We start from the raw sequence: 18,694 nt of genomic DNA, 5'->3' as shown, positions 1-18,694 counted from the left end.
TTATCATCTTGTATCACATACACATTGTTCATTCGTGTACTGTTCTGTATCATAATGATCAGTCTTGAAAGATATACAGAACAATACACAATCTCGTATCACATACACATTGCTCATTCGTTCTCGTAGCAACATCCATCCCTGTGTTCCGTTTAAGGGAATTGTGTCAAACACAAGCCCGGTTCTTCTTTTACGTTTCTTTTGTCTTGCAGGAACCTTTTCAGTTTCCTTCTTTTATTTGGTTCTTCCATTCTGTTCTTGTTTAATTCCTTTATCATTATTTAATCGTTTTGTAATATATATATATATATATATATATTTAAGGAATTACATATTGTTATTATACTATTATTTCCAACTATCTTTTTCGTACGTTTAATTCATTCTCGGTTATGTTTGAGGCTTTGAGAGCAACTATATACGTTTACAATGAAGAAACATGAAGTACAATTGATATCCATCGATAAAACACATGTCTTTATTGTTGATTAATTCTTGAGATGCGGAGTACTATTATATATCAACTGAACAGTACGTACGTGTGTAAGGATGTGATTTTAACCTTAGAAGAGTTAGTTATTTAAATATGTATGTACTTAAATATATACTTTGTACACATTATATTTTAAGTAATGTCAATGATTGCATTATAACTTGTAACTTTTTCCTTAATACAAATATTTCATGCAATCGATCAATTTATATATGTACAAATTTGTTTATAACGAAATTTGAACTTACAATATAAGGTTTATTACACATACTCTTACATTAAATGTTCTTTGTGATTATACATTGTAAAAAGCTAGCTAGTAACAAATTACTTTTTTGTTTATACATATGTCGATACAGAATTCGACAAACTCAAATCCTCAATCGTTACCATCCTAATCACTCCATTCGAACATTCACTAAAAACTCGTACAAAATTAGGTCCAACTTTTGACCCGAATTTAGCTATGCCCCGGTCCACTACCAATGATCGAACCGGTCTTTCGTATCCATCCAACACTTTCAAGCAACAAAATTTACCTTCACATCCTCGTTGCCAAATCCTAACTGTTCGATCAGCCGATCCACTAAACAGCAAATCGCAAACATATACCAAACAAAGTACCGCCTTCAGGTGGCCACGTAGCGACGCAGCCAGCACCATATAATTATTACTACCGTGTTCTTTCACCCACACCATAATCACCCGATCAGAACCGCCAGAAAACAACAACGATCCGTCTTCGTTTAGTGCCAATGCATTCACTGCTGACTTGTGTTTTTCCAACGTGACAATGAGCTTATATTTTCCGAACACTTTTCCCCAAATTTTTATCTTGCAGTCAGCAGAACCAGTAAAGATGGTTCCGTTGACTGACACGACAACGCTGTTAACAGCGTCGTCATGCACTTTTATACTATCTAAACATCGAAAATCTGATGCCTGCCAGATTTTTAGATATCTGTCCCAAGAAACCGAACAGATCAATTGTTCGGTTACCAATGCCAGCCCAGACACAGCATCCTGGTGCTGGATCCACAGTTTTTTACAATGGCGCCTTACTTGTACGTAGTTTTTTGGCAAAACTGAACGAAACAACCTGTCTTCAAAAGTAGGAAGTGTTGCAATGTGTTTATGATGATAATACTTGTTTTCGATTAACTTCCATACCCGGATTTTGTTGTCTTGATGAGCCGTGAAAATATGTCCGTTACTAAATGTAACGGACTTAACGGACCCGGATGAGGATCCTTGATCACTAAATGTGTCGAGTATTGCAAATGATGTCGCGTCAATTAAGTGGATGAGGTTACCGGTGGCTGCGTAAAGAAGGTTGTCATGGATGGCTAGGATGTCCACGTGGCATGATGGGAGTGGTTTGAGGGAGGTGATGCGCTGGTGAGAGATGGTTAAGGTTAGGCCTCCGATGGTTGTGTGTGAAATGTTGATGGTGTTTGTGTTGGAGCTTACTAGCTTTTTTAATGGTGGTGGTGGTGCTTGTGGTGTTGTGTTGGTGGTGTTGGTGGAGCAGATGGATATGAATGGCCGGAGTTTCATATTCCGGCAATAAAATGATGGTAGTTAGCTTTGGGAGTGTGGTTGAATGAAACAGTGAACAAGAAGCAACAAAGTGGAAATCAAATATAAAGCCTTGAGAGTGTGAAAAGTCAATGTCCCCGTATCTACCAAGAATGGAGAAATATTCATGAATTGAGTATTGATTTTTGTCTTCTTCAATAAAATTGTTCAAAAAGAAAAAGTGTACATAGATAGGTACAAGAAAAACATATATAATTTACAACTACGCATTTACCATAAAACATTTACAAGTCAGATTTATTAATCTTTTAATAAAGTGTGTTATTTATATTTGTTAATACTCTCGCGCAATGCGGCGGCGCTAGCGGGGATGACGATCTGGTGTAGGAAAGTAGGTTGATGTAAAGTTGATAGTGAAAATATTTTAGAAGATAAGGGTTGAAGTGTAAATTAACTCATTAAAAACATAAAATGTCAAGGACAATTTCGGTAATTTAAAGACAGAATTTTCTAAAAATAAAAATAAGCCTTTTGGTCTATAAGATAGTAAAGATAGTCAGGTGATACTTTTTTTTTGAAAGGTAAATTTCATTGAAAACTTCGTGTCGTGATTCGACAGCGAGAGGTCTAGCATACGTTGTTTTAACCGGATCCGCGCTAGAGAGTTTCCTCGAAGTAGAAATGCCTATTTCAAATAGCTGATGGGAGGAAACTCTGCCCTTTAAACTTGAACCTGGGTATACCCAAGTCAAGCCCTCATAAAAGAACTTAATTCTTATGTCCTCCCTAAGGTTTGAACACAAGACATCATGGAATGGGGAATGGTCATTCAACCATTGAGTTAAAGCTCAAGGACAGTCAGGTGATACTTGATCGACATACGTAGTTACTAAATTTTTTAGTATTATCTTGTTTGACCGGATGTCTTATGAAAGTAGTCTCTTTATTTTTATATAAAGACAAGATTGTTTACATCTCAGCTTTTCATACCCCGCATTTAGAAATTGGGTCTTGTTGTTGTGGTGGTTGTTTTATTAATTTTTTACGGGATGATTTTTTGATAAGAAAGACTTTAAAGACTATCTCTAAAATATTAATACATGTATAATACTAACTAACAGATTAATTAGTTATACATACGTATAACTAAACACTTTTGGAAATTATTTTAAAACGTAAATTCAAAATCATATCCATCTGGAAATAATGAACACATAGACAATAATGTTACTCAATCTCGATCTAAACAATGTATGAAGATTTATATATATATAGTGATAGTTTTAATATTTGCTAGACTAATAACAATAGATGATCAATTACAAAACCATATAAAATTTTTGAATCCGTAATTTCTCATATATTTACATTTGTATCAATCATTTTGTTCCTAAATTTCATTGAGAATGTTAACATGTGACTGTGTTGTGCGAGAGAAAAAAAAGGAAATGATATGATAACAAATGTGTTAACTAGCATTATATACGAATAAAAAAGTATAGGGACTAAAATTAGAAAAGAAAGAAAGCAATTGCCATTTCTTCCCCTTTACCAACTAAGGACGCCGTTCCCCAATCTCGTCATCTGCCAATCGATTGATTCACAAACAATCAAAAATCGGATTAGATCGATCGATTGAAGCAAAGATGGTGAACATGACTTCGTTTTTCGGGATGTCATTAGGAGCATTTGTGTTCTGGCAATCAATGGACAAAGTTCATGTTTGGATCGCTCTTCATCAAGACGAAAAGGTCTTTCTCCCCCTTTCTTTCTTTCTGTATCTATATATCTGTATCTATATCCTTTAAATATTATACTACTAATTGATTTTCGTCTTATGAGTGGGTAGCCCGGAATTGCATGAATTAGGGTTACGTTTTATTGTACACTTTTTTTTTTTTTTTGGAACGGCAATTATTGTACACTTTTAATAGATGCATACCATAGTAGTGAAATAAAACTTTCTTAATTAAATATCTAACACAAACTTGAGAATAAGAAAAACAAGACACAGAGTTTAGTGTTAAGTTAACACGGGTTAAAAAAATGGCGACACGTCTTTACTCGCTACAGGAAGTCATATGGATACAATGGTAGCGAGTTGAAATTTTTTGGATTAAGCCTTTGAAACATATGCTGTAATTTTATGGATATGATATTATTGCCTCTCTAGGCTGAATGTTATTGTTGTGGATTCAACATTAGCTAACCGAAACTTAAACGCAAAAGAAAAGAATACACAGAGCTATGTGATTGGGCTGATAACTTAGATCAGCTTAATTCATGGATAAATTAGAGGAGTTTTATTGAAATCGATATAATATATGTGGACAACCACACTAGGGCTCTACTTATAGTCTAATTACTTGCTCTGTCAACAAGTTACTGCTGGCCATTCTTCTAGCCTACCCGAATTTCGTGCCTAAAAGCTCCATGTGACGTACATCAGACTCCATAACTAAACTGTAATTTTACTTGCTTTTCTTACGCTGATCACTTAATTGTAATTGGCTGTTTTGACTATTACGTATATTATATGAAGTGAAATTTTGTGGCATATCGGAAATGAGCATGAGTTGTAAGCTGTGACATATCATTTGTTAGTTCTTACTATTTAGGATTTAATTCTGCCCATGCTCTTTACTGGCTAGAGAGTGGACAATGTTGCACTGTCCTAATAATGTACTTTTATGATTTTCTCAGACTATTTGAGATTGAGACATTGAATTGACTGATTCCTTAAACTTTTGTGGTAAAATTAGAAAGCTACATTGAGTTTCATGACAAATACTTCAAGTTTGAACAGATAAGTTAAATTTTGTTAGCAACTCTAGTATCAACAAGCCGCAATCCAAATTACAAAGGTGAATATGATTTCTTGTTCTGGGAATCGTATGGTTGTTTAATGAAGTATGTTACTAAATTGTCGCATGGAAGTATGAAAGAGGTCTTGTGACGTGAGGCACTAAGTATGAATTTTTTTTTTTTTTTAAACAATTGCAGCAAGAAAGAATGGAGAAGGAAGCAGAGATCAGGAGGGTGAGAGAACAGCTGCTACAAGAAAACAGAGAAAGAGATCCTATTGCTTAAACTTGCTGCTTAAAGCTGATTGTGGCATTGAATGCCTTACCTTTATGTGTTTCAGTGAATTTGTTGTATTTTCTGGATTTTTCATCTGGACAACACTTCTGTATTAAGATACAAATGGTGGTTGTTAAAGCCTGTCTTTTCTAATAATAACTGAATGGCATTGATATTAATTTGTTAACTGGTGCTCAGATTACTCCTGTTTATGAGTGTAAGTTGTACTGTAATTTGGTAACTTCAGTATCAGTTCTTTACCGCTTATATGGTCATATATTATTTTGCACTTATGTATCTCATAATTTGCACTGTGACCCATCAGGGATTAAACGAGCATAAGTGCATGGTTCTCCCTCATAAATATTGATTTGCTTATTTTAGATCTATGATGACATCAAAGGTTTGTTTCCTCTCTTGAACACTGGATTTCTTATCTAAATCCTTATCAAGTAGGTGTCTAACTGAAAGTTATCACTAGCACGCAAGATGAAATCAGGCAAAAAGGCTTTACATGCTCAAAAGGTGTACTTCTTCTAGTACATCCAAACCTCCTACTAAAAATAGAAAGTTATCGTCTAAAATGTAGCTCATTTTATCCATGAATCCTGTGACAAATTCGTACATATGACGCGAACAATGCCTGTGATAACAAACCCCCTCATTCATTACACTATATAAAGTCGCACAATTTGATTTCATACATCAAATTATTTAGAAGTTCCCTAGAAGATGGAAATTGGAAAAGTTTTCTTTGTAGCTCTTTCTTTTGCTCTGTTTGTAGGAGCAGTTAAGTGTATTGATTTCACCGAAAATGACTTGGTCTCTGACCAGAGCCTGTGGGACTTGTACGAGAGATGGAGGAGCCAGCACAAGATCTCAAGGGATCTTGGTGAAAAGAGGAAACGATTCAATGTATTCAAGTACAACGTGCAATTCATTCACAAAGTGAACCAGATGGATAAACCTTACAAGCTGAAGCTCAACGATTTTGCTGACTTGACTAACCATGAGTTCAGGTCCGGTTTTGATTCAAAGATCCAGCACTACAGGATGCTCCAGGGTGACAGGCGACGGACCCCATTCATGCATGAGAAAACTACTAATCCACCACCATCCATTGATTGGAGGGACAAGGGAGCCGTGAACCCTATAAAGAATCAAGGCCGATGTGGTATGCTATATTTAACTTTTGTATTAAACATTAGAAATTTAGAAGTGAAAAATGGGCAGCTGGGGAAACAGGTCAAAATTGGGTAATATGTCATGTGATATAAAACAGGGTAGGTTGGGTAATCCAAAACACTATTTGTCCATCTATTAGTTAGAGATGAAACATAATCAGGATCGATTTCTTTAGAAGGAAATGGGTTGATTTTGTGAACTATGCTTTCAGTACTAGATACTGAATCTTGTTAACCTTATGACAGGTAGCTGTTGGGCGTTTTCAACCATAGTTGGGGTAGAGGGTATTAACAAAATCAAGACCAACGAACTAGTTTCTTTGTCTGAGCAAGAGCTTGTTGATTGTGAATCTGATAACCATGGATGTGATGGAGGGTTTATGGAAAATGCGTATGAATTTATCAAGGAAACCGGTGGGGTTACAACTGAGCAAATCTACCCTTACTTTGCACATGATGGCCGTTGTGATACATCGAAGGTGTTAGAAATAAAATACTAAAAAGTTCACAAACACAAATATCTTGACAAGACAGATATAGTCTACCTTGGTTAACATATGCGTAAATTCTTGCAACATTCTATTATATACCTTTTCCATTCAGATACATTGAACTGTTGCTGTGCAGAGAAATTCGCCTACGGTAAAAATTGATGGTTATGAAAACGTGCCTGACAACGACGAGAATGCGCTGAAGAAAGCTGCTGCCAACCAGCCGATCTCCATTGCAATAGATGCCGGTGGTCTTTTATTCCAGTTCTACTCCAGGGTAAAATGTTATCTGTAAATATGCCCTATCATGTGCAAAGGTTGCTTGATAATATGCCTTTGATTGAAGCACATTTACAGTAGTATTCTTGTTTTATTATACATAGAACATTATATGGAGCGTCATGGGAATAGTTCCCTTTCTTGAAAGATATAAGCTGTGATAATTAAGGTATTACCAATGAGTCTTTACCCTAGCGGTATTACATTGTAGGTTCAAATTTCACTGAAGACAAATAGGTGTAAATTGTAGGTGGTTAATAGGTGTTGTCAGTTGTCTGTCTTTGCCTACCAGAGGAAAAAAAAACATTGTTGTTGCTAGATAACTTGTGAACTACATCTGGTTTGTATCAGATTTTTGATCTCATGTTTTGTAGGGTGTTTTTAATGGACATTGTGGTACTGAGCTGAATCACGGTGTCGGAATAGTAGGATATGGGACTACTCCAGAAGGGGTCGATTACTGGATTGTGAGGAACTCTTGGGGAACCAGCTGGGGTGAACAAGGTTACATTAGGATGCAGCGTGGGATTAATGCACCAGAGGGATTGTGTGGGTTAGCCATGGATGCATCATACCCCGTCAAGCTGTCAGCTGACAACCCCACCAATGTGGCTAAAGAAGAGCTCTAGAGCCATGGAAATCCCCTTTATATGTTCTTTTGTTTTGAGTTACTGGCTTATATCTAATAATTATAATTATAATATAATTATTAAATAATAAAAATAATAAGCATAGATAAGAAGTTGAAGATTTTGTTATACAGACCTGTTGTAATGCTTGGCATTTTGTTAACAAGTGATGTTTGATAAATATTGACTTTACATGTCTAGGTTTAACGCGGCATAGAGTTATAATGAAGTTTTCACTTCATTTGTCAGTTGTATCAACTCATTACTTATTCCACTGCCGAAAGTGATTTCTTCTTTTTTTTTTTTACTAATTGTCTGTTCATCATTACATAAGTGTTTTGAAACTAACACATCAACTCATATATATTTGACAACGTCACCTCTTCACTTCCTTTGTAACCGATGAAGCTGTCGGCAGCGGTTTTACACCACCGAAATGCTTATTCTTTAGAAAGAAGCAAAGGTAATCAAAAGGAGTACTTTGTTTAAAGGGATCAATCAACAGTGTTTACGTACAAAACTTTTGTGTGTTAAATATACTAGATGATTTTTAAAACGGAAAAAAGGAACTTAGCATATTAAAGGCCCAACTAATTAGCATAGTTCAGTAGTCCTACTTTATAGTCCAGTATAAGTTTTTGTTTACATTCTCATCAATCATCATCATCATTATCAAAGGCCCATTTGACTCTTTATTTTCTTCCCTTTCAGCCTTTCTATCTTCTTTATACATAATAATAATTGACATGCAATGGTGATCCTTCACGAAAAGCCACGTGACCACGTATCCCTCAAAATATATATACACTGGTTATGTTATATTTATTATATACTTTTTAAATATTTATTATAGGAATAGGAATAAACTCATATGCTTTTACCTTGATCTCACATTTATTTCAATTGTGTGATTAAGTATTAAAAAGCAAAATTAAAGATTTTAAGAGATAAACATCTAACTACATATTGCAAGAAACACATTAGTTATTTTCTTTATTATATGGACATGTTGGGTGACACTTGAAACAAAATGTCATATGTATATTATATGGACGAAGAGTTTTAATTGCACAAAAACATGCAAAAAAAAGAGACATAAGAACGTACCAAAGATGGTCTTCCCAAAGTACCCGCGTATCCAAGTGATGTCTGTTTTTTTTTTTTTTTTTCAATATATTATATATTTTCTTCTTGGTATATTTTATATTTTGTTGGAGTGGTTCTGTCATTAGACCATTCATAACCGTTCCCAAAGTAAAAAAACATCATCTTTTCATTTCTTTCACCTTTGATTTTTCCCTTTAACCATTCACTTATTATTTGGTTCCCACTATTATTTAATTAAAAACACAATACCCTACAATCTTTCACTCTATATCCAATCAAAATAAAAGAAAACAAAAAAAAATATATATAAATAAAAAAAGACCTCACATTTTGTTTTTTTACTTAAGTGATCACAATCACCTTCTTCCCTTCACCTACACTCATCACCTACATCCCTTAACCATTCACCCTTTTCACTTTTACCCTTCACCTACCTCTATCACCTACCTTTACAAATAGTCTTAGAATGCGAAAGAAAAGCTATTAATCAAATTTAAGATTTATTGTTGTTCTTACTAAAAAGGTAAAATTATGACTACCCTACTATCGATGGATGTAAAAACATATGAAGAATAACTTAAAGCTAAAAATAATAAATACGACTTTTTTATTACACTTTTAAGGACATTTTTTAAATGGAGAGGTGATGAGTACTTTCAGAGATAAATCAACAATATAATAATATCAGGCGAAAAATTTAAGTCTTAGAGTATCATAAGCTATACGTAATGTTTAGACTTTGGACAAGATATCACTATATGATTTGCATTACGTTAATATCCTTATTGATTTTTGCATCAACCTTTGCATCTTTTATTACTATTACTTCAAATCACATAAGTCGAGATACCTTTTCTTTTTGTTTTTTTTGTTTATTTTAATTTATATGCTAATTAACTAGGCTCATGAAATTGATCTTGTTTAAGGCCTTTAAAAACACCAAACCGACATTGCGTACATTATAAGAGTTGTTGTCATTCCGACTTTAGCTAGATGGTAAAAAGTTTTTATTTCTTGTAAAAATACGGGGTTTATTCATGACATTTGTGCCTCTAAGATTTTATTAAAATGATTAATACGTAAAATCTTAATCATTCGGGATATAAAAAACACTACGAGATCTACTCCGTAGTCCACAACTAGTCATTTAACATAATCTTAATTTTTTTTGTACACTGGTATGTAGAATAGCTTTTGTTTTTAAGAATCATGTTCACGTACATATATAAAGTATCATCAAAAGTGTCATTAAAAGTCATAAAACTATTAATAATATTCAAAGTATTTTATGCACATATTAGGATGGGGGACTGGGGGAGTGCCTTACAAGTTACCGCTCCTCACTTCTCACTCACACTTTTTACTATTTATCACTTTTTATCTTACCATTCTTTCTTGTTCTTTCTCTACTAAAATTAAAAGAAAAAGAGAAAGGCAAAAAAGAAATGAAAAGAAAGATAGTAAAGCAACGAGGTAACCACTCTTCCCACTTTCCTAAGCTATAGGGCAAGGCAGGTGTTCTTAGAGACCAACATATCACCGTTTTTTTCACTAGGACATTCTGTACATCCTTAAGAAGTATAAGTTTATTTTTAATACACAAATTCTTTTTTGTCGTGATTGTTAATATTGCTTGATGGGTGAAGAATGAAATTATGAATTCGAGTTCTTTAAACTTCTTACTGTATTAGTGCTATATATACAAGGGCATATGTAAGTATACGCATGATGTGGAAATGTACATGTGGTGAAACAAACAGACAAGTAAGGATCCGACAAGTAACCGGCCTAGATAAGTGTTGGCTAGAACTTTGTTCGTACTATATGAAGTTTCTATCCACAAAATATATGCTAACCTATAACTCCTCCATCAAGCTTCTCACAAGAGTATTTCTTAACAACTGACCAAAATAAACAAAACAAAATCTAATCATCAAGACAATGACAAAATTTACACCAATCACCCTCCGTAACGCTATCACCGCGAGGGATTGATGGTCATCGAACCAGACCAACCCATTACCAATGGTCTAATTGCCAAACAAACAATTATTATTATTATTATTATTATTATTATTATTATTATTATTATTATTATTATTATTATTATTATTATTATTATTATTATTATTATTATTATTATGAGTAAATGTTAAATTAATGGCTTTCTTTCTTATATAGAGTATTAACTTTTGAACTCTATATATTATAATTTTAAGCTTTCCATTTCATTTGTTAAGAAATTTTGAGTTCATAGATGGAATTCAATTCAAAATTCATTACCATCAATTAGGAAATCTTATGAACAAAACAGGCTATTAAAATTTTGTGATCATGGGATGATGGGAATATAATAATCATACTAAACCTTGAAAGGATGAGCTTTCTAGTTTCTAGTATGTAAAAGGGTATTGGAAAATAGAAAAGGAAAAAGGGTATGGGTCCAAAGTGGGCAATCGTGGGGCTTCGATTTGGTAAAACAAAGACCCACCACATATAATTTGACTATTTACTGTTCCAGTCAAACCCATTCCAAATCCAGACAACTTTGATAGAGAAGTCCTAGGATTCACTCATATAATATTCTTTGCTTTACTTTGATTTAGTTTTTTTTTTTTTTTTAACATTCAAATCTTTATTGATAAAAAGAATTAGCGAGTGGCTAGAAAAGAATACATTACAAGGTAACAAAGGGTAAAGAGAATACATATACAAGGTAATAAGTAGTAGGTTATACTAGAAACGAAGTTAAAACTACACCATTCTTGCAAAGGGATGTTTCTTTTGGGGGAACGATTTGCAATCCAAAAGAAACGGGTGGATTTGAGTTCTTTGAATGCAAATCTTAAAGACGGTGTCTTACTGGAGAAAATGCAGTCATTTTTAATTTTCCATATAACCCAACAGAATGCAAGGATAATCAGGTACATTATTTGGCGTTTGTTGGGGCTGATACAGGGATCTCGATGCGCCATGAGGAGCTCTCGGATATTGAGTGGTTTAGCAAGTGGCAAAGCAGATAAAATATGACCACAAGTATTCAGCAAAAGGGCAGTGCAAGAAAAGATGGTTTGTGGATTCATCTAGACACTTTGATTTAGTTGATAACTAGTAAATTTACCCGCATTTTGTTGCGGGTGTAACATACTGTAAGTGGATTTCGTTAAATTAAAACTCATGTAATCGTTGTTGACGGCTATTAGAGAAAAAATCTTGATGTGCAGCAGATTTTGTGACTACACTTAAAGTTCGTTGATTTTTTTTTAGTCTTTTTTTGTTTTATCTACGCGATACATAGTTGTACCTCAACCTATACTATTAAATATTATTAAAGTTATGTCAAGTAATGTAACGGCCATTAGATAAAAGGACATGTTTTGCAACAGATTTGTAACTATACTTAACAACCATTAAAGTTATTTATTGTTTTTGTTTTGTCTAGGCAATACATAGTTGTATCTGAAGCAATAAAATCTAAAATATTATTTACAGTTAAAGTTGTGTCACGTAATCTAATGGCCGTCATTACCCTTATATAAAAGGACCTGTTTTGCAACATATTTTGCGACTACATTTAACGACCGCTAAAACCATTTATTGTTTTTGTTGTATTCATGCAATACATAGTTATACTTTGTATGCATAAATAACTTGTAGAAGCATATATAATTACCTTTTTTTTTTAAATACTATGTTTCCTTTCACTTAATTCTGAAATCAAAATCAATTGGATACATAAAATTGGAGATAGAAATTTTCTTCATTTCTTGACTGCATACTATGACTAAGCTTTATTATATGTGTCATATATGGAGATCAAGATAGTAAGATTGAAATAAAGATAAAGAAAATAACTACTTATGGAATTGATTGGACAACCGATAAAATTCTTCCTTGTATTAACATTGTTGACTTTTAAAAATAAGTGTGTGTTTTGGTTTTATAACAAAATGTTGCTACAAAATAATGGACGTAGTTCTTTAATTTCTTCCATGCAACCTTATGTGTTTCATAGCGATCAAGTTCGAAAAGGGGTGGTCCAATAGACCCAATTGAACACATAACATTAGCCATGAACATAGGTTATTTACGAAAGATTTGGCAATCTATATGTCTGACCGGACTAGTAGCCCGAAGTATTCCTACCCAATTCCGACCATTAGATACTACCCTATATTTGTGGATCACTTTATACTTTCTATAAAACTGTTCAATGCTGAACACATAATAACCGAAATCTCAAGCCCACAACTAGTTTGGATATATCATTCTCTCCGTAGCATCTATCAATGCTTATTATAGGGTTCCAATTGACTTTTTGTTTGATACCTTTTAGTATTCTTTTTCATATGGTTTTAGATACTAGCTTTCATTTCCAAAATTTGCTTTTTTTGCTACCATAAACCTAGGTCCAAATAGGAACTTGTTTGGGATAAAGATAGTAATGGTGTTTGAACTTTGACCACTGACTTTGACTAAACTTATTTGCACATGGCAAATAATAACCGTCCACGTGTCTAAACCCCAGAGAAACTACAAAAAGGGGTAGCTGAAAAGCAAAAGTGGAACCACAACTGGACCCCTCCCTCCCAGGCCCTCAGTTTTCATGTAAAAAATGACAGGGCAAGGCATCCAAAGGGAGTTCGGACCCCCTCTGCTTATATTTGTACGGCTCAAAGTCAAACCCCCTATTATTTGTCATCGAGTCTTGTATATCTGTTCAAAGCCCAAGTTAATAGTGGTAAAAAAAAAAAACTTTGTTTGGGTATCTATGATCACTCGTTAATAAAAAAAAAATACAACTAGAAAAGTGTATAATGACTAATTAATTAATCAATAGCACCACATATAAAATTGGCGAGTTGCAAGTTTAATGATCATTCCAGTGAGCTATTGAAACACATCTTAATTTCGTTCGTGGGAGATCGAGGACCTTGAATTTATTTATAAAATGTAACGCAATTATGGTTTTTCAATCATATTGTCTTCATATCGATCGGATTCCTGTTCCTTATTGTAAAGTCCCGAATTCACCCTTCATTCAAATTTACAATGTGACATAATGTACCGTTTGTACCATGATCTCCTATTGTTTTACTCTGCGATATCTATTGTAACGATAACGGACTAGAATCACAAGACCCGCATAATAATTGTACAAGTATGTCTCATCCGTACAAGGATATTTGTTAAGAAATGCTTTGAATGACCCACACAATAAAGTACTTCAAAGAAACAAAAAATTAAAGATCCGAATAATCATCTAATATCGATATTTTTGTACCATCCTATAAATTATTTACCCCACTATCTTTTTATAAACTTATGTGATCAGATTAAAAGAAAAAGAAATATCATACATGTTAACTGTTTATCGTATTACAAAAAATAGTAAGCTAATTAATATTTCAAGAACATAAATCATTTCTAAAAGTTTTAATGCAAGGCTGCAATCTACATAAGCATTACAAATTTACAATAGTTACCTTTCACCCAATGACACTGGATGCGTGGTGAAGCACCCATTTTTACTCATAATCGAAGCCAAAACAAAGGTTCAATTAAATCAGTTGGGTTTTGTATGACTAATTGGGCTAGTTAGTTAGCAGTGGGCTTTCGATACGGGTAACCCAAAACAAAGTTTTGACTTAGAATGTTTGTTGACTGTTTAAAATAATAATAATAATAATAATAATAATAATAATAATGTGCAGGTATATATGGATATGGTTTCACCTCCTTCTCGTTTAGTGTTTTAGTTTTACTTAAGTGTTTTAGTTTTATTTAAGTGTTTTTTTTTCGTATTTATTCAATTTCCTTATTATGTTTTTTGGTTTTAAGTTTAATGAAATTATGTTTTATGTTTATATGTATTAAAATTAAATAAAAAAGAAAATGAAATTGGGTAAGAATTGGGTAGTTGTGAGTTAGAGAGTTTTGATTGGAGGATGAATTGGGTAGGATTGGGTAAGCTTTTTGTACTCCCTCCCCTCTTAAGATACTTAACTTAAAACAAAAACGGAGTTTTTTATGGTTAAATTTTTTTGGATCTTTTCATGTTTTATAAACCACATTCTAAAACTAACACAAGCATTAGAAGTCATATTTTTTTATGTTTCAAAATTTTTATGTTTTAACGTAAACAAAGATATTTTCGATTAAAGTCGAAAGTAAAAGACTTAACAGTTAAAATAGGTTTATCATTAGGATGATCTTTTAGCATATAAAGACATACGAGTAATATATTGAAAATCTTTTAACGATATTCTAAGTCAACCACTCATATAAACCTTTAAAACATTTATATGAAAATCTTGGCCAGGTCAATTGTTTGAGTTCACATGGCAAAATTTTTAACTGTATATCGATAAATTATTAAATTGTATGGTTATTCTTAAAATTTCATGTTGTTTCATTAAAGATGTCATTAATTCGATACATTTTTAATAAATTTTTAAATCCGATGACAGAGTTCATACAGTTAAGACATTTGATACATTTTTAATAAATTTTTAAATCCGATGACAGAGTTCATACAGTTAAGACATTTGACTATCATCCTTACGATTTTACAGGCACTATCTCTCGTATGATTAAACAAGGGAACAATGTTCAAAATGTTTGGATGCCAACCCAAGTTAAAATTAACGAAAATGAACGCAGTGTGCATTCGACGCTTCATAAAAACAAAGGATCATCATATCGTGTTGGAAAGAGTTAGACCTAGAGCAACTAGGCCGCCAGTGAAAGACCTGCCATACAACCCATATGCTGATGCACTACAGTATATATCCAAACTAGCTACTATAATTTTTTAACTTTTTAATTTATATTCCAGTATAATGTAGTGCAGCCGTAAATTAATTAACTAATATATTACTAACACGTACGACAGTACAATTTAATATAATTATAAACTGAATTTATTTATTTATTTGTTTCATATCAAATCATGAAGACTATCACCGCTACCGCCGCCGTTACTGCAGGCGGCATAATTACTGTCTTCATCTTCTTCTATATTAACTGTCACACTATCATCATGACATGAACTACTCTCCTCTGTCAAGCATAACTCATCATCATCATCAGGATCAGACGACGTCGTTGTGACGCTTCTTCCTACTATAGGCGTAGGGTCTGTGAGTCTTCGGCCGTCTCTAGGGGGAGCGAACACCACCGGCATGTACTCTTCTGCATCGCATGGAAATCTCGAGTTCTTGAAATGCTCTTTCAATGTCTCCAGCCCCTATATATACCAAAATATATCCCCATATATTAATTAGTTCATTAGTTAAATCCATTGCCACATTTGTGATCGAATATGGATTATAATGACAACTTCAATGTTTCTAGTTACGAAACAAGAATTTTTTTTTGCCTATTGGCTCTTGAACTACATTATGTAAAATGACAAACTATTACTATTTTCGTAATGGAGGATAAATAGTGAAATAATTAAAGAGCATGGGGACGATTTTTGTCATTCAGTCTTTTATATTGGCACACTACTACATGACTAGTCTCCTAGATAGGAAGGATAATATCATTATTATTTATTTAATTTGTCTACTTGAATGATTACTATTTCATTTTCAAGGAGGACTCGGAGACTATCAAAAGATAATTAAATACAACTGTTGATATTCCGAAGAAATCTCAACGTATTAAATGCCAAACGAAAAATCAAACGACATTTTATATTTCAATTTATCCTACATGCATGATAATAATACGAGTATAAGAATGTGAAGTAAAAACCAACCTGCAATCTGGCATAAGAAACTTCGCATATTTTCTTAGAGTTAAAAACCTCCCAATTTTGATGGTGAAACGCCTTGTACAACCTCCATGTTGCCTCCGGTGACGTCATGTTCACAAACCCATATCCCACATTACACTTGTTTCTGCATCACACACCCACAACCATTTTCCATATTTTAATTATTAAATTCCCCACTTTCTAAAATCTTTTTAATTACTTTTCAAGTTACAAATAAATAAACATAAAGTGGAAAAAAAAAGGAAAGAAAAGGAAACACATATACGTGAAATCAATTGGAAGGTAGACAAAATCATAAGCAGACACCGGCTGCTGGCCGCCATTTTCACCGTCGCCGCCGCCGTTAATCTGTTCATTACAGTGAATGCAGTGACTGTCTAGCATGTTCAGCAACAGCTTCTGACTACACCCATTCATGTACATACACATTAAATAAAATAAAAGGTCAATCTACATTTTTAACCATATAAAATTGTAACATAATATATGCATACTGAAAAATTCAAACGCAATACTTACCTCTTAATCACATAACGAGGAAACATATATAAATATGTGAATAAATAATATATACCTGTATTTGTTGGGAATGTTTTTAATCATAACAGTAGTCCTAGTGTCCGAACAACAAGCTTCCGAAATAGCCCCATTTTCCTTGAACAAAAATCTCGGATCATATTTTTCTCTCGTTTGTCGAATTCTCCGTTGTTTATTCCAACCTCCACCACCACCGCTTCCGCTCGGTGGTTGGAAGTCCATTGGTTTCTTATTTCCGGCCTTCTTACTCAGTACTGGCGGAGGTGGTGGTGGTGGTGGTGGTGGTGGTGGTGGTGGCGGTCGATATACACGTGAATCTGGATGCCATTTCCTTGCCCCAAATGCAGTAGACTGTGGCCTAACTTGAGTGAACTTACTAAATTTTGGACAATTTTTGTGACCGCCCGGACGGCTGAACTCGACAACCACAGGCTTGCCGTTGATTTCTTTTCCGTTCATGTTAACAAGTGCCTTTGCTGCATCTCTTGTGTCATAAAACTCGATAAACCTTTGCGTGTTCTTTGACGGCGTCGTTCTCAGTTCCTTTACATTTCCTATAATTGAATTGAATTGAAATTATTATAGAAATAAGGGGAAAGGAAAGGAATGAAGGGGAATATGAATTTATTAATCCAGTCAATTGAAGAACAAGAAAATGCCAAAAATAGAAACAAATATATCAACATCATAAATATTGTTCATGTAGAAAGGGACCTATCACAATGATATCTCACAAACAACACATTATTATTTCACACAATCACCATAATTTTATTTTTATTTTTATTTTTTTACATAACAACACTCTTTTTTTGAGTCTAACTAAATTATATTAATTAAAACTTACCAAAAACTTTAAAAACGTCTCTAAGTGTCCCAGGGCTGACATTAGAGTCCAAATTGAAAACAACGATTGTTCCTTGGTTATAACCGTCGGGAAGACGAAAGGGTACCGGGTAAGTGAACTGAGCCCAGACGGCACGTCCAGATATGAGCCCCGGCGCCGGCGGTGGGACAGGTGGTGAACTGAAACTACTGTTTGTAATGTACGGAAGGGAATTCTCCACTGACAAAATAGTCAAAGCATCAAAGTGTTGTCTGAGACGAGATTGTTGTTGCATGTGTTGGTCTTGGATGACGTGTAACGCATCCGTGGATTGCCGGAGATCGTAAAAATGTACGGTGACTATTCCCTCGCGTATTCTTTCCATTTGCACGGCTCTGACGTCTCCGAACAGTTCTAGGTCTTGCCGGATTGTTGACTCGCTCACGTCAGGTGGGACTGAACTTAGTAGGAGAGTACGTGTTGGGCTCGTCGACGGTGATGGGAGTGGCGGTGGAAGCGACGGTTGGTTTGGTCTGATATACACCGGCGGCGGTGGCGGTGGAGGTGGTAGTGGTAACGGTGGTGGTGGTGATGGGTTGTAGAAGTTGTAAGGAAAAGAGTATGAATGGTATGGTGAAGGGTTGTGAATGATGGGGTATGTTGGCCGGAATTCTTGTGCGGTAGGGTTTAAGGTGGCCGGAAAATGAGAAAAATCGAAGTTTCCGGTGTGTTCCATATATGGCCG

General features: G+C 34.1%; 4 protein-coding genes across 4 annotated transcripts; 2 read left to right on the top strand and 2 right to left on the bottom strand.

Moving 5' to 3' along the window:
* Positions 1–832: 832 nt before the first annotated feature.
* Positions 833–2,050, bottom strand: LOC122610937 (protein JINGUBANG-like). Its single transcript, XM_043783887.1, has one exon. It carries the CDS (start codon positions 2,048–2,050, stop codon positions 833–835), a length of 1,218 nt encoding a protein of 405 aa, XP_043639822.1.
* A 1,477-nt stretch (positions 2,051–3,527) lies between these two features.
* Positions 3,528–5,292, top strand: LOC122579069. The gene is made up of 2 exons (XM_043751158.1): positions 3,528–3,783; positions 5,036–5,292. The coding sequence occupies exons 1-2, from the start codon at positions 3,679–3,681 to the stop codon at positions 5,120–5,122; spliced, it is 192 nt and encodes a 63-aa protein (XP_043607093.1). The 5' UTR covers positions 3,528–3,678; the 3' UTR covers positions 5,123–5,292.
* Positions 5,293–5,787: 495 nt separating this feature from the next.
* On the top strand, positions 5,788–7,843 carry LOC122579584 (vignain-like). Its single transcript, XM_043751773.1, has 4 exons — positions 5,788–6,287; positions 6,544–6,776; positions 6,925–7,065; positions 7,442–7,843. Exons 1-4 carry the CDS (start codon positions 5,846–5,848, stop codon positions 7,694–7,696), a joined length of 1,071 nt encoding a protein of 356 aa, XP_043607708.1. The 5' UTR covers positions 5,788–5,845; the 3' UTR covers positions 7,697–7,843.
* A 7,834-nt stretch (positions 7,844–15,677) lies between these two features.
* Positions 15,678–18,685, bottom strand: LOC122610936 (protein terminal ear1 homolog). Its single transcript, XM_043783886.1, has 5 exons — positions 17,971–18,685; positions 17,161–17,677; positions 16,852–16,989; positions 16,569–16,710; positions 15,678–16,052 (listed from the first exon to the last, which is right to left on the bottom strand). Exons 1-5 carry the CDS (start codon positions 18,683–18,685, stop codon positions 15,744–15,746), a joined length of 1,821 nt encoding a protein of 606 aa, XP_043639821.1. The 3' UTR covers positions 15,678–15,743.
* Positions 18,686–18,694: the final 9 nt, after the last annotated feature.

This window comes from Erigeron canadensis, chromosome 8 (genome assembly GCF_010389155.1).
Source record: "Erigeron canadensis isolate Cc75 chromosome 8, C_canadensis_v1, whole genome shotgun sequence".
NCBI classification, from domain to species: domain Eukaryota; kingdom Viridiplantae; phylum Streptophyta; class Magnoliopsida; order Asterales; family Asteraceae; genus Erigeron; species Erigeron canadensis.
The sequence above is the reverse complement of the archived record's forward strand: the minus strand, read 5'-3'. Positions and strand labels throughout refer to the sequence as shown.